Genomic DNA, 16227 nt, shown 5'->3' on the forward strand with positions numbered 1-16227 from the left:
TGAGATTTGTTAAAATCCTAGAAAAGGCATATTGATTTCAATATGTGCTGAAGAAAAGGGAAGTGGGGCATTCATTGCATTTTCACATAAAAGCTCCCATTTTCTATAAATTTTCATCCTATGATGAATATTTTTCAGCATTTGCAAGCTGTACAGAGAACACCGATTCTCCATGCATCCTACTTAAGAACAGTATTGTAAGGACTTTCCCACAAATGGGCAGTAGCTGAATTTAAGCACAAGTGCTCAAAAACTGAGCATATCTCCTGTTTTTGAATATTGCTAACATTTTACTACAAAGGCTGTATGATATGACGGAGAAAGAAATCTACACAAAATCATAAGCTAGACTTTTTCCAATAGTTTTCCTAATCAAAATGCCAATTCACCGCAAATGTACTACATCTGTATGTAGTTGTGGGAGAATTCAGGGACTTATTTCTCCCTTTGTAGCCCTTTTGTAGACACTTGACACTACCAAAGGGCAAATACTTAAGAGATTTTTACACATGATCAGAACATTAGGCAAAGCAAGCCACATTTGAGGATGCTTCCAACTAGATAACACCTAGTAACTAGTAATCAAATCATACTATCTTCTTTTCCATCTTTTCAGTTCCTGCAAGGTAGGCCAGTGCACTGAAAGGGGATCCCTGGAGTGTTTGATGACAAATGGAAATTGTTATTATTCTCATTTTCCTCATGCATTAAACACTCTTTTCATAGTACGTGTAATGGCTTTCTCCCATCAGTCTGCATGCTGGTTTTCCTATATTTTAGAAATATTTCCATCAAAAGTGTCATTTGTACTCTTCCCAAGGATGCTAAAATCTTGTAATAGAAAATCTTTCTCATAGAGAAAAAAAGCCCCACGAAGAAAAGGACAACTCAAAGTGCAATCAAGAAGTTTTAATATTTAAAAGATATACACATATACACACATAGACACAAAGCATTGTTTGATGATTTCCACAAAGCACCATAAATTCCATAGGCTTTCCTGTTTCTCTTATCTCCAGCATATCTCCCAGCAAATTCAAAATATTTTTTTCAAATTTTGCATCAAAAAGGTCTCATTAGCACCAAGAATGATAAAGGTTTTATATAGCACCAAAAAGTAGGCCTATAGCCTCATAAAAACTATACACAAACTTTGTCCTTGTAACATTAGACGCTGCTTCCCAATAGAAGCACTTGAGGGAGTTCTGCTGAGACAGGAATGGAGGCAAAGGCTCAAAGAGTTCAGTTCTCACATCTGGAAGCAATTCAGTCCTAGAAATTCTGGTTGTTCCCTCTGGAGACACAGGGACGCCATGTGTTGCATATAGCCAACAGCTGGTTTTTAAAACTACTACTTTGCAGAGAGCAGGAATTCAGATTGTTATGCAATCAGCTATAGCTTTCCCTGTATTACAAAAACAGGCATCCTGATACTTCCCATAGCCTGCCTTACAAGGTTACCCACTGGGTCAAAATAAAAAAATGCATGTTCTGTCTATTTCCCTTTAAAAAAAAAATAAACTGAGAAGCTCTTGGTTTGCAATTGCCTGTGAGTGGAATAGGCAGCTAATGCATATAGTAGGGTCTGTGTATCTTCCCCATCTATACACAAAAAAACACAGTGCATTGTAATAGAAATTCTTTAGCATCTAAGTCAGTGGTGGGATTCAAATAATTTAACAACTGGTTCCTTGCCCTAATGATTTCTTCCAACAATCAGTTCACCAAACTGCTCAGAAAGTTAACAACCGGTTCTCCCGAAGTGGTGCGAACTGGCTGAATCCCACCACTGATCTAAGTCACATTTTAGGAAGTGCTCAGTGCTTTACTTAAAGCAATCTTCCCCAAACTTGCATCTCCAGATATGTTGAACTGCAACAGATGCAGTGGAGGTTATAATCCTGCCTTATCTGCAAGGTATCAGGTTGGTAGAAGATGATTGATATCCTGACCACAACACTGTAAGGTAGGTCAGCATTTAACACAGATAAGCAGTGATTTGGGGAATAAAGGGATGCGTGTCATCTAACTTATACTTAATGGCAGAGTGGAAATTGGAATAGATAGGAAAAGAAATGTGCCTTTATATCCTCTTGAACAATTGTGATTTATCCTGATGTGATAGAGAGAAAAAATTCTAGATGGACACTTCTGGATGGAAGGTTAAGTTTTAGATCACTCTTTGAATGACAGCATAGATAATTCTTCCAAATGTTCGATCCCCCAAACAGCATATTTTGCACTTATTTGATGGTTACTCTTGGGAGAGCAGGGGAATGGAAAACTAAGGAAAGAGGAGAATAAAATGCTGTTTCCTGGAAGAGGGTATGCTGGATTTTGAATGACTATGCACTTTGCCATATTTTATTGCAGGTCTCATGTGAGAATCAAAAGGTAAAAGTTCCCCCTAGAAACTCTTCTCTTCATGTTTTTCCATCCTTGGAGTAGCCTATTTCTTTTGTAGCTTTAGCAAGAGAATGCTCCATATGTAGAAATGGCATTTGCTTCCCTCAATGAGAGAAGCTGATATGCAAGCCACTTGTATCTTTCTTTTGCTTATAATTCCTTGGGATCCTTTGCCCTTACAATAAATAGTTTCCCCAACTAACCAGTAGTGGCTGCACAGCATCTTAAGCTTGAAGGGGGAAGATACTTCGGAACATGGGGAGCAACATATAGCACATGTTGGAAATATCTTAAAACAGCAACATAGAAATGCAGTTGCACCATAATCTTTGGAATAGATCTCTTAGCTTTAACAAGTTACTGCCAGGGGCTATGTAGAAATTCTTCAAAGAATTTATCCCTTAGAATCTGAAGCCCTGCCCTGCTCCAATCACTAATTCTATCACGAGCCATTATGTCAGATCACAATGATAGTAAAGGAAACCCCACTGATTATTTTGCCCACATTATGGCCTTTGTGTGACCTGCCTATGGGAAAGTCTGTAATATTAATCTAGGTCAGTTGAAGGAAAATGGATCCTGCTGTAATATGTTTATAGATTTGCTGGGATTCAATCAATTACAATATAATTTTAGGCACCAGCATGGAACCTCTTTAGGAATCTTCTGATTTGGGGGATAAATTGGAAGCATTATTTCTACTCTTTTGCCACCTGGGATAAATCCTAACCCTGCATATGTTTAACATAGTGATGGAAGAGATCCCTACAGCGTTATACAGTGTACTGCATGTCCATTAGACAGATGCACAGATCACAGTTACATTTGCCAACCTTATAGAACATTTACAAAGGTAAATTTTGTTAAGGTGATGGCAACTATCAGTCATACAAGGCTTCTCACCAGGAATTCTTAGCAAACAGAAGAGGGCTGTCAGGCACCTACATGTGGTTTGTAGATTTGTAGATAAGATACGGTAACTTATCTCACTTGAGGTACCTCAAAGAGTTTACCTCATGTAAACAATCTAAATTAGAACATTCTGCTTAGGAAGTGTTATGTCCAAACAAAGATGTTTACAAAATGATTCTGAGTTAGCAGGTACAGAAATTTCATGAGGCTGCTTAGGATTTTCAGCTCGTACCTTACAATCACATCTAGTATTGAGAAGGACACATAAATCAGCAAAACTTTTCTGGAGGGTCTTTTTTTTTGACCCATGAATATTTTTTTCCCAGTTGGCATTCTCAAAAGAAAATAAAAGTTTTTTTTTCAGTGCTCTCTGTTTTCAGATCTGTTGGTCATTTTCTGTATTATTTGCAGACGTTCACAGGAAATCAAGAGGATGTTGAGAGGTTGAATTTGTGCTTTGGAGGGAAACAGCTATTCAAGACTGGGCTTGATCAAATAACCACTGAAAGTGATGTAGACATCCACATCGTCACTGTAGATGGCGTTGTCACGCTGTCGCTTGTAGAGACGCACCCAAACCTCATCGTTCTCCCGTAGCTCCAGCATCAAACTCTGGCTTTGCATGATGCTGCGGTCACTGGGCTGAGCATAGAGAATGACTTCCTCTTGGTCATTCCGCATGACGTGCATGTAGGTCTCCTTGAAATTCCAGGTGTGGACGTTGAGACTGAAAAAATACAGGCCTGCCACGTAGCAGTAGAACTTACCCTTAAACATGTCAAAGTGGCTATAGAGGTTCACAAAGACAGTGTCAAAGATCAAAGCCTGGTAGCCTTCATTGCTGTGGAGAGCCTTCTTCCGGCCCACTGAGAAAGCTGCATACTGGTGCTTGCAGGGATCTCCAGGTGCTCCCATTTGTCCCTTGCTGCCCTTTGGACCCTGGTGTCCCCGATCACCAGGTGGTCCTTCTTTGCCCCATTTACCAGGAATTCCAGTCTCTCCCTGGTCTCCTTTTTCTCCTGTGGAAAGAAGGAGAGGAAAGAAAAAAAGAAAGAAAGAAAGAAAGGGAGAAGCTGTGTAAGACAACCATTGCTTGTGGGGGCTCCAAAATCCTCCCTTACAGTGTAATTTCATGCGTGCGTAGCATCTCTAGCAACCATAATTAAAGAATAGTACAAAATTCCAGAAAGGGAGATGGAACATAGGGGTGATGCAGGATATAATACCTGTGTTTCCCCCAAAATAAGACAGGGTCTTATTTTCTTTTGACGCCCAAAATAAGCGCTTGGTCTTATTTTCAGGGAGGTTTTTTTTTTTTAGGTACAGGAGACGGCGAGCATGGTCACCTCATGGCTGCTGCTGTGTTGCAATATTTTTAGGGAGGGCTTATTTTCAGGGGTGGGCTTGTTTTAGCACATGTGCTCAAAAGCCCAATTGGGCTTCTTATCCAGGGAGGTCTTATTTTCAGGGAAACAGGGTAGAACATGTGGCAACCAATCCTGTCCTAAGGAGGATGCTTGAATGACCCAGATGGAGAAAAATTTTAAGTTTAACCTGTATCTAAGTAAAACATACAGGCTACACTTTCTGTAACAGGCCTTTGTTTTATCTGTATTAAATGTGCTTTAATTTTGCCTGAAGAAATTGCCTGTTTTGGTCGCCATCTGTGCTAACTATAGACTTTTTAACCAAATGAAACTTTATAGCAGAATTTTCCAAGTTGTCACTCCAGATGTTTTGGACTTATTTCCCAACAAGTTTGGCCATTGCAGCCGAGGGATATATGACTAAAGGTTTAATGTGGTTAATTATTCCTTCCCTAAATAAACATTTCCATGGTGGTTGACAGTTATTGGCTTGGGAAAGATGATGTGCATGCCTTTAGCACAATAATATACATGATGATTTACTAAGGCAAATAAACAAATCACAAGATCCTGCCAGGGAAGTTTCCAATTTGATTTAGGTAAAGAGATGAAGTGAGGAGGAAACCACGAGAAGGTAGCATGAGTCAGAAAGTAACAGATGATAATAGCTTACCTTTCAGAATTGTGATGTTGATATATGGACGAACTTCTGGCATTACGAATGGCAAAGCTTGAGGTCTGTCTGTACCAAGACTGGCTTCAGAGGAGCCAGGGACATCTAGAGAATCACAACATCTCTTGCAACCATTCAAGCTGGTAGGGACTTCTTGCTGGCCAAGCTCTTCACTGGGAGCCCCAAGCACAAAGAATGGGAGCACAAGGAAAGCCAGGGGCATGCTGATTTGGAGGATTTTCATTGTGAACTGCAAGGAAAAAAAAAACAGTGAAAAGGATTGGACACCAGAATGGAGCTACTTTTTTCTCTGAGAACTGTTCAGAAATAATAAGGAAGGCAAGCAAGCAAGCAGAATTCCCTTGCCATTGAAGATTTACAGTGACCAGCTTCATCCCAAAATAACCGGCTGAAAATTGATTAGTTCTGACATTTATCTTTGTTTAACACATGAGAAATAGTCATTTATCCCACTACAATATGCCAATCAAGGGGAAATGTTTTGTGCCACACCAAACAACTATTCTGTGAATGGCTAATATTGCTACAAGTAGCATGCCCCAACTGAACTCTTTACATTTCATTTCCCTCTGATTATCTATGGAGATTCTCAGTCATATCCAGGACATGGTAGTCTCAAAGGTGCTTTCTCAAAAGGCAATTGGACTTCCTTGGGGAAGACATTTCGCTTCATTTAGGTGAAGGTGGCGCAGTGGTTAAATGCAGCACTGCAGGCTACTGCTAGATCAGCAGGTCAGCGGTTCAAATCTCACCGGCTCAGGGTTGACTCAGCCTTCCATCCTTCCGAGGTGGGTAAAATGAGGACCCAGATTGTTGGGGGCAATATGCTGACTCTCTGTAAACCGCTTAGAGAGGCCTGAAAGGCCTATGAAGCGGTATATAAGTCTACTACTGCTATTGCTTCTCCTGTAAGAAGCTTCTTCAGTTTTGACTCTGTTCAGAACTGAAGAAGCTTCTTGGATGAGAAGTGAAACAACTTCCTCAAGGTAAAACAATGTCCAGTTGCCTTTTGCAAAAACACCTTTTGAGATTTCCTTCTGATCATTCGTTTTATTGTTCTTACTTCCCAGCCACTAATAATGCTTTCTTTGGATAACACTCAAAGCATCTATGAGTTCAAAATGTTGTAGAGGTAATCCTCAACTTACAGCAATTCATTTAATGATAGTTCAAAGTTACATTGGTCTCAGAAAAAGAGACTTATGACTTGTCCTCAAAGTTATGACCATCACACCATCCCCTTGGTTACCTGATTATAATCTAGGTACTTGGTAACCAATTCACATTCAAAATTATTGCTATATTTTAATTGGGTCACATCATTGTGATTTGTGAACTTCCTTGCTGGCTTCTGACAAATAGGAAGCCAGATTTACTTCATAATCATGATTCACTTAACAGCCATGTGATTTGCTTAATGACCACAGGAACAATGATAACAGAATTGGATCCAGTCATGTGATAATTCGCTTAACAACCTCATTTCTTAGTGAACAAAATTCTGGTCCCAACTGTGGTCATAAGTCAAGGGCTACTTATACTTTAATAAATGTATTGATTCTAGAATTTAATTTGGGAGGAAATAAAAAACAAATAAATTCCTTTTGTACAGATATTTTCTGTCTCCATTCTGTACAAGTTATTAATTGATGCTGTGATGGAAGGGAAAATGTTTATTCCTCAGTTGTTCAATACAGATCACAAGGTGATCTATAAACAAATTATGTCTTATAGTAAGTGAAGCTGACTGTAAAACTGATCCCTTTAGGATGAATGTTTTTTCCTTCCATTTCTCTGAATGGAAATAGAAATGTAAGATGAAAAAAAACTATATTGGTAAAAATATCTCTAGCATTTACACCAAAGATCCAGTACTGTCAAAATCATTTTCTATTATTTCTGCAAAGCCTCCTGATTTCCCTTGCCATATCTAGCTTGTTGAGGCAGTCTCCAAAAATTGGATGCAATTGAACAGAAGAAAATAATATATTGTTTTGGCCTTACAACTGACTGTCTGTAAACAGTTTAGCTACAAAAATCCATAAAATGAGCAGTTATCATTTTTAGCTATAGTGCTTTTTTAAAGTAAGCAATCCCTGAATTGTGCTCAATTCCTAGTAAAAAGTATGTACATTTCCATATAGTTTTCTTGATAGTATGAAAGCAGATTGCAACAACCTTCTTCAAGGATTGGATTGGGTTACTGGTTTTTTTCCTTTAGGTTTGCCCAGGGTAGTCCTCAACCCTAGAGTTAATCTCTTTTTCCAAGTATTGATCATGCTCTTCCCTTACTTACCTTTCTAAGATCAGCCAAGATCACCTTGATGTTACTGCCCCCTAGTTCCCATCAACAGTTTTTAATTAAAGCTGTCCTTAAACAATTAACTTGTTTCACTGTCCTTTACCCTCACTTTAACCTGTATTTTAATTAAAGCCATGATAATATCTAGATTTCAATCTCTTCACTTTGATGACTTAAGCCCTGCTACATTTTTTCAGTGCTTTTGTGAAGGTAGTTGTCCTTGGAAGGAAGTCCTAATGAAACAGCTGAATAGGAAGTAACTAAAATATTGATTACTGGTGAAGAGAAGATGGGAAAATAGTAGCCCAAATGTCCTTAAACAACATTACTATCCTTAAATCAATGTCATTATTTAAATTAAAAGATTACATTAAAATATTTTGAAATAGAGCAAAAACTTATTTGGAGTGGTTTCTCCTCAGGTTATCTCTGTGGTAAGTTGCTTACCTACTAAAGGATGCAGTTTGTTGTAATTTTTCAAATAGGGCTTATCCATGTGACTATCATGTGGCATTAAGATGAGTCACTTACTGTTTCGGAACATTATGGCACCATAGTAGTGCAGTAGTTAGAATGCAGTATTGCATGTTAACTCTGCCCACTGCCAGGAGTTCAATCCTCACCAGCTCAAAATCGACTCAGCCTTCCATCCGAGGTGGGTAAAATGAGGACCCAAATTGTTGGGGGCAATTTACTGACTCTGTAAACCACTTAGAGAGGGCTGTAATGGCAATGGCAATGGCAGTTAGTCTTATATATCGCTTCATAGGGCTTTCAGCCCTCTCTAAGCGGTTTACAGAGTCAGCATATTGCCCCCACAGTCTGGGTCCTCATTTCACCCACCTTGAAAGGATGGAAGGCTGAGTCAACCTTGAGCCGGTGAGATTTGATCCGCCGAACTGCAGCTAACAGTCAGCTGAAGTGGCCTGCAGTACTGCACTCTAACCACTGCGCCACCTCGGCTCTGTAAAACACCGTGAAGAGTCTAAATGTTATTGTTATTTCTCCATAATCAGACCTTCATCTTGCTGTAGCCCACTACTGATGTTGGGCTGAGGCATTTTGATATCAAAGTATTTGATTTTTTTTCCTAGATTATTTATAGGCCGCCCTTTTCCCTGAGGGGACTCAGGGCGGCTTACAATTTGTGGGGAGGGGAATACAAGACAAGACATGAGACAATACATAAGTAAAAATAGAACACAACATTCATTCATCATTCGGGTGGGGACGGATTAGAATCTTTATCCCCAGGCCTGACGGGATAGCCAGGCCTTGAGGGCTGTGCGGAAGGTCTGGACAGTGGTGAGGGTGCAAATCTCCACGGGGAGATCGTTCCAAAGGGTCAGAGCTACTACTGAAAAGGCTCTCCTCCGCGTAGTTGCCAGTCGACACTGACTGGCGGATGGAACTCGGAGGAGGCCTAATTTTCCCTTTTGTAACAAGGTTAATACCTCCTACCTCCCCTATGCATTGCAATTCGCATAGTGGAGATGGTTTTGAATTATGCCTAGGGTGTGTGTTGCTGTAAAAGTAGGGCTGGGTCTCCCATGAGCCCACTTTCCTCACTGTTCTGGTGGCTGGAATCTGACTTCACAATTAGGCTGCCTGCTATATTCTGCAGGAACTCCTGGCCTTCTAACCTTCACAAGACTTTATTATTATTGTATATCTTTATCTATTGGCCCTAGTTGCTCTTCCCATATCATTCTCAGTTATGCCTCTTTGTGCTCTACTGCAATCTTTCTCAACCTCAGCAACTTAAAAAACACATGTAGAACAACTTCCAAATTTCCCCTGCACAACTTAAGATGCATGACCTTCAATTCCTGGAAGTCCCCAGCTTGTATGCTTTAAAATATGAGGACTCCAATTCCCAGAATTCTCCATGCTGGGAAGTTTTTGGAGTTTGAAGTTCACTCATCTTATCACTGAGGTTCCCCCCACCCACCCACCCTCTGCACCAGAGGTGGTATTCAGCAGGTTCTAACCAGTTCTGGAGAACCAATAGCAGAAATTTTGAGTAGTTCGGAGAACTGGTAAATACCATCTCCCCCATCTATTCTCTGCCTCCCAAATCCCAGCCGATTGGGAGGAAATGGGGATTTTGCAGTAACCTTGTCCTGGAGTGGGGTGGGAAAGGAGATTTTACAGTATCCTTCCCCGGCCACGCCCACCAAGCCACGTCACGCCCACCAAGCCACGCCCACAGAACCAGTAGTAAAATATTTTGAAGCCCACCACTGTTCTGCACCCCTCAAGATGCACCTGAGGAGAATCCCACGTATGACATCTACAATAATTTGGTCAGTTCCGAGAGGTGCACAATGGGGACCCAAATAACGGGAACCCCAATAAGACGCCAGTGGATAAATCTGCCCTTATTTTATATCGCAACGTTGTTGTTTGTGCTCGTGTAGGGATACTGTAAGTAACTGTGAACCTAATAGTCCCTTTTAAGAAGGCGACCTTCTGAGACGCTATAAAGCAGGAGTCCCCAAACTTGACAACTTTAAGGATTGTGGACTTCAACTCCCAGAATTCTCCAGCCAGCATAGCTGGCTGGAGAATTCTGGGAATTGAAGTCCACAAATCTTAAAGTTGCCAAGTTTGAAGACCTCTGCGCTAAAGAGTTGCTTTCTGTTCCGGGATGAAGCCATAACCCCTTTCTTCACTCTGGGAAAAGTCGGCGAGCGCTCCGGAAAGAGCAGAGCTACGCGGGTTTACCGAAGGGGTGGAGGGGGGGGTGTATTTGGCGGATACGCAGCACCCCGACCGGGGGGAGGGGGGAGGACAGGAGGGACGCCGAAGCCGGGTTGCATTTGATCACTGACGACTAGACAAAGTCGGGAGGGGAAAGGAAGGGAGGAAGATGAAGAGGATTGCAATCTGCAGTGAGGTCCCCCTAACTCAGTGCAACAACCCGAGAGGCTCACCCAAGTGGAGATGCGCGTCGCCGCAGGTCCTTACAGCAAACCGTCTCTGTCTCTCCGCTGGCTGCTCAGTCCCTCCTGCGCATCGGGTGACCTCTGCTCGCGAAGTGCTTTGCCTGGGGGTTTCTTCAACAGCTTCTTGCTGGCACACAGGCGCTCCAACCACCGAGCCCGCCTAGGAGAGACTCTATTCTTTCGCGCTCCCTTCCCTTTTCTCCCCTCTTCGGGCTCCGCATGGTGTTAGGTTTCGAGCGCCGTTAACTCTTTCCTCGGCGATAGAAGCCGTTTTCTCTCTTCTCTCCTCGCCCGCTTTCTCTCTCTTGCTCAGCGCCGTCCCTTTACTCTCTCTTTTGGGATGGACGGAAGGCGCTACGAAGAACTCTTAGTCCAGGGATGACTCCTCCGTAGTTAACTAGAAGTTGGTCCCAGGTAGCGGAGAACAGGATGGCAATTGTCGTTGTGTGTAACCAACGGAGCAAATGGTTATTAGCGATTATTAAAGGTAAAGGTTCCCCTCGCACATATGCGCTGGTCGTTCCGACTCTAGGGGGCGTTTCAAAGCCGAAGAGCCAGCATTGTCCGAAGACATCTCTGTGGTCATGTGGCCCGCATGACTAAACGCTGAAGGTGTATGGAACGCTGATATGTTCCCACCAAAGGTGGTGCTTATTTTTCTACTTGCATTTTTACATGCTTTTGTGCTGCTAGGTTGGCAGAAGCTGGCACAAGTACGGGGAGCTCACTCCGGATTCAAACCACCGAACTCCCAACCTTTCTGATCTCAGCATCTTAGCCACTGAGCCACCGTGTCCCTTGCCAATTATTAGCAATTAGCAAATTATTAGCAAGGGGTGGGGGGGGAGGAAAAAAAACTAGACTGAGGTGTTTATTGCCACCTGATGTTATAGACAACTTCACTAATCAATAAAGGGCACCATTTGTATATCAAGGTTGAAATGAGGTATCCTTGGTGCTCTCTGAGCTTGTTTGTTTACTTGCAGATGTTTCATTGCCCAAACTAACATCAGATGACGATAATGCCTAGTTTGGCAAGAAAGCAAGCTCGGAGAACACCAAGGACCCCTAACTTTTCCAATCCTTAACCACATGGATGATGTTCGGAGATGATAGGAGGGATATCCAGATGCATTTGTGGACACAAGGTATGGGTCCCATGAATAAATAACCATTTATTCATGGGCTCCATATCAGCAATGGGCAAGTTTGAAGCCCTGAGCTGTGTGGCCTCACCATCTATTTCTTGCAGATACCCCAAATTCTTGTAGTCACAGATGCTGAAAGCCAACCAATCTTGAGCAGAGAGGGCCACATGAGAATTGTATTGCACAGTTTGAAGTAGGCTTAGTTAAGAGCAAAATATACCTCCCCCATAAAACCAAAATATCCTATCCAATAGGCAACATAAGAGCCCAGCTAATCCAGTCCTACTAAAATGTTACCTATCAGTCCTTGTCCTGATACAGAAAGATATGCCCAAGGCCATAGTAGTGCTGCGGTAGCATGATGTGCTACAATTGGTAACATCTATAAGTCACCTACAAATAGGCAAAATGGGATAGGAGTAGATAAAACGTGCTGGTACCCCTAAAAAGAAGGAAACAAAAAAATCCCCCATGAAAAGCAATGTGTCATCTGAAGCTTTGGACAACTTGTAATGCTATATTGGTACCAGAACCACCATCCACAGATGGCAATGTCCAGCTATTGTATGGTTTAAAATGACCTTCAGTGAGCTACACAACTAGCGGGAGAAGAAGAAAACACTACTTTAAAATTGGAATATCTCAAGATGGTTTTACGTAGCCTCGGCTGTGGGCGTAGAGGAGGCCAAGTTAACATTTGACTTTGGCCTTATGAAATGGCATTATGGGGGCATGTTTCTGCTCTGATTAGAGCAATGTTTCTCAACCTTGGCAACTTGAAGATATGTGGACTTCAACTCCCATAATGTTACAGCTCTGGAATTCTGGGAGTTGAAATCTACATAACTTTGAGTTGTCAACGTTGAGAAACATGTCTTAGAAGAAGCAAGGGGAATGCATACACTTTCCCACTGGGATCTTTACCTTTTCCCACATATCCTTTGATTTCCAAACCTAATATACACTGTTAAATTGAATATTCTGTTTGTTGTTGTTGTTGTTAGTTACAAAGTCATGTCCAATCCATCGTGACCCCATAGACAAGACCCCAGGCCTTCCTGTTCTCTACCATCCTCTGGAGTCCATTTAAGCTCATGCCTACTGCTTCGGTGACTTCCTCTAGCCCCCTCATTCTCTGTCGTCCCCTTCTTCCCTCAATTTTCCCCAGCATTAGGCTCTTCTCCAGTGAGTCCTTCTTTCTCATTAGGTGGCTAAAGTATTTGAGTTTCATCTTCAGGATCTGGCCTTCTAAAGAACAGTCAGAGTTGATCGCTAAGACTGACTGGTTTGATCATCTTGCTGCCAAGGGACTTGCAGGAGTCTTCTCCAGCACCATAGTTCAAAGGCCTCAATTATTTGGCACATTCTGTTGCTTACTGATATGTTTTCATCTGTTTCCTCTAATGCCAGATTTTATTCTGATGATTTCATATAGTCCCAGTGGTCAATGGTTGGCTGGGAATGTTAGGGACTATAATCCTAACTCATGGGTTTGAAACGGCTGATATATAAAGAAGTATTTTAATTGAAAGAATTTTGGCTGCTGAAGCCACAGAAATATTCCTTGTTCCCATCTTCATTGTTTGATGCTCTTTTTCCGTGCTGGCTTTCTGTAAGCAGACAAAAGGGAAATAAATACATATAGCAATAGCACTTAGACTTGTATACTGCTTCATAGTGCTTTTAAAGCCCTCTCTAAGCAGTTTAAAGAGTCAGCTTATTGCCCCCAACAATCTGGGGCCTCATTTTACCCACCTCAGAGGGATAGAAGGCTGAGTCAACCTTGAGCCTGATGAGATTTGAACTGCCAAACTACAGCTAGCAGTCAGCTGAAGTAGCCTGCATTACTGCATTCTAACCACTGTGCCACCTCACATATAGTTGTCGGCTATTTATGGTTATTTGCAGTGACCATGATTTATGTCATTTTTGTCAAAACCCAGCATTTACTTCCAGGTTTTGGCAACTTCCAATAAAGAATCAGGGATTCACTTCATGACCATTGCAAAAATAGTTATAAAATCAGATCAGAAACACAACCTGCTGTAGGACCACTGTGACTTATGAGTGTAATGGGCATGCTCCATTATGATCATAAACTGAAAACCACCTATAAGTTTCAGATATACACCAACTTGGGTATTCCTCCCCTTCAATCCTAACTCCAAGAATTCCCATTAACAATATAAAAATAATAAGCAAAAATGTGAACTTTGCTCTGGTCTGTCTGACTTTCTTGTGGTGGTTGAAAGATCAAGGGGCATACAGTTGTTTCAGAAGAACTCTAGATTATAGCCGCATTATAGACCCACTGAATCTTTCTTTCTATATATCTAAAAACAGCTGTATGTGTGTATGTTCCAACATAACTCTGGAACACCTCGAGCAATTTCAACTAAACTTGGTACACAGATGACTTACTCTCTGGAAACAAATACTGTGGGAGTAGACACCCCTAAAATGCCTCAGAGTGTGTTTGCTGTTAAGATTGCTTATTGTGCCTTAAAATGACTTCTACTGTACTGCCGTAAAATGGCTTCTATTGTGCAGCTCAGTGGAGTTGCCATAGTAATGACTTCACAGTACTCCACAAGGGGGCTCCCTCTGGTAAGGGAGAATCTCCAACATTAGAAATTACATTTGGTCCGGACACTTTTCCTCTATAAATAAATACCCAGGCAACGCCGGGTTATCGGCTAGTAGAAGATACAGTAAGTATAGGAATATACTTATAGGAATCCTGCACACAGCTACTTTTCAAAGACAGTGTTAGCCATTTAATATATTTGCTGTGTGGGATGGGACACTTTGTGGGATGTTTTGCATCAGATTCAGATAACAAAATATAATTTGGCTAGTTTTGACTGTTCTGCCCCTTGACTTGAAAGCAGCACATTTGCTAGGCTGCTTCTGGATGTACAAAGTCTCTTGCCAGCTGCAGGGAACAGTGGGTCGACTTTTATTTATTTTGGCTTTGTTCTCTTTCATTCTGGCAATTAAAGAAGGTGAGGAAAAAAATCGATCAGCTGGCAATCAGAGTTTAACTAGAAACTGGGGAGAGGGGCTTCTAAGAAAGGCGAAGGCCCCACTTCTGGTTAAATATTGGGGAATGAAGGATCAAAGAAAATCAGTTTTGCTTTTCACGGATGGAAGAATTGCAAGATCAGCAAGTTTACTGTAGCCCTTTCAAGTTATTGGAGGAAAAGCTGGATAAGACTCTGGAGTGGACAAATTGTTTCCATTTGTTTAGATTAGGGAGTCGGAGGAGAACTTGCTGGTGCCAAATTTGGTGTGCTTCCCACAACTTGGCAGAAGAAACTGAGAACAGAGAAGCAAACAGAAAGGCTGGGGAAGTATAAGAAGGAAACGTGGCAGGGAGGAGAGAACAGAAGGTACTGGGGAAATTGCTGGTTTTTAACACTATCCAGAAGCCCACAGTGGAGAAAAATGGAGATGGTTTCTTTGAATTTTGGTGGTAGGGGAGAGCTTCCCTTGAATTAAAAAGAAAATAGCTGAGATGTGAATAACAGAACTATGTCCAATCTTTTTGTGATAGCAGCTAGGTCACTTTAACTCTGTTCTTGCAGTTTGTCCTTTGGAATTCCTAAATATGCTGAGGCTTGAGAGGGGGAGCATTCTTCCCTGTGTCCTTGATTATTTGCAGTCCGATGCACACAGCCAGTTCCAATACTTTACTATTGGTGTTCCAGAATTTAAAAAAACCATTGAATTCATATTTTGTTTTAGGAACATGCAGTTTTTGTGGCTTCGTTGTTTATCTTATTTATTTATTTATTTGGTTTGTCAAGCATGTATGAGAAAACAAGTACAAGTATGAATCTAACATATAAACATATAAGTATAAGCAGGTATACATATATACATAATAAATGAGTACAAATAGATGGGAACAGTAGGACAGGGACAGAAGGCTTGCTTGGTACGCTTATGCACGTCCCCTTACAGACCTCTTAGGAATGGGATGAGGTCCACGGTAGACAGTTTAAGGTTAAAGTTTTGGAGGTCCTAGGTAGCGCTCCTAGAGCAACCTTTAATAATATAAAGCAGGGTTTTTCCAACCTTGGTCAATTGAAGACATGTCCTCAAGTGACCAAGGTTGAGAAATCCTGATATTGTAGGTAATGACCAGGCTGAGTTCAAGGGAGGGGGTCAAGCACATCATCAATCATGAATTCCTTCATGCCCACAAGAGATCTAAGCCCAGCTCTCCTTGAATTCTCGTGACTCTTCTCTACCACCAATTTGCTTGGATCATTACGAGTTCAAATTCTTGTAGAGCAGGGGTATCAAACTCAAGGCCCGTGGGCCAGATACAGAGCCGAAAACAGAGATTGGGAGCCCAGTTTCACTGGCAGAGCCCTCAGGCCATCACAGGCACATGGACACGAGTGATGGCAAGCTGGCCATGCCCATTCCACCCCACCCCCAA

General features: G+C 41.7%; 1 protein-coding gene across 1 annotated transcript; it reads right to left on the reverse strand.

The window, feature by feature from the left end:
* Window positions 1-894: 894 nt before the first annotated feature.
* On the reverse strand, window positions 895-5603 carry C1QTNF6 (C1q and TNF related 6). Its single transcript, XM_014056028.2, has 2 exons — window positions 5359-5603; window positions 895-4337 (listed from the first exon to the last, which is right to left on the reverse strand). Exons 1-2 carry the CDS (start codon window positions 5600-5602, stop codon window positions 3790-3792), a joined length of 792 nt encoding a protein of 263 aa, XP_013911503.1. The 5' UTR covers window position 5603; the 3' UTR covers window positions 895-3789.
* Window positions 5604-16227: the final 10624 nt, after the last annotated feature.

The sequence above is a fragment of the Thamnophis sirtalis genome, unplaced genomic scaffold (assembly GCF_051295495.1).
Source record: "Thamnophis sirtalis isolate CommonGarterSnake01/CBP01778 unplaced genomic scaffold, rThaSir2_p1.2 scaffold_9, whole genome shotgun sequence".
Classification (NCBI taxonomy): domain Eukaryota; kingdom Metazoa; phylum Chordata; class Lepidosauria; order Squamata; family Natricidae; genus Thamnophis; species Thamnophis sirtalis.

Excerpts from the sequence above, each read along its gene's own strand:
- C1QTNF6 (XM_014056028.2), bottom strand. The coding sequence starts at position 5,602 with ATGAAAATCCTCCAAATCAGCATGCCCCTGGCTTTCCTTGTGCTCCCA. Across the intron at positions 4,338-5,358 it reads CAACATCACAATTCTGAAAG|GAGAAAAAGGAGACCAGGGA; the intron begins GTAAGCTATTAT and ends TTCTTTCCACAG.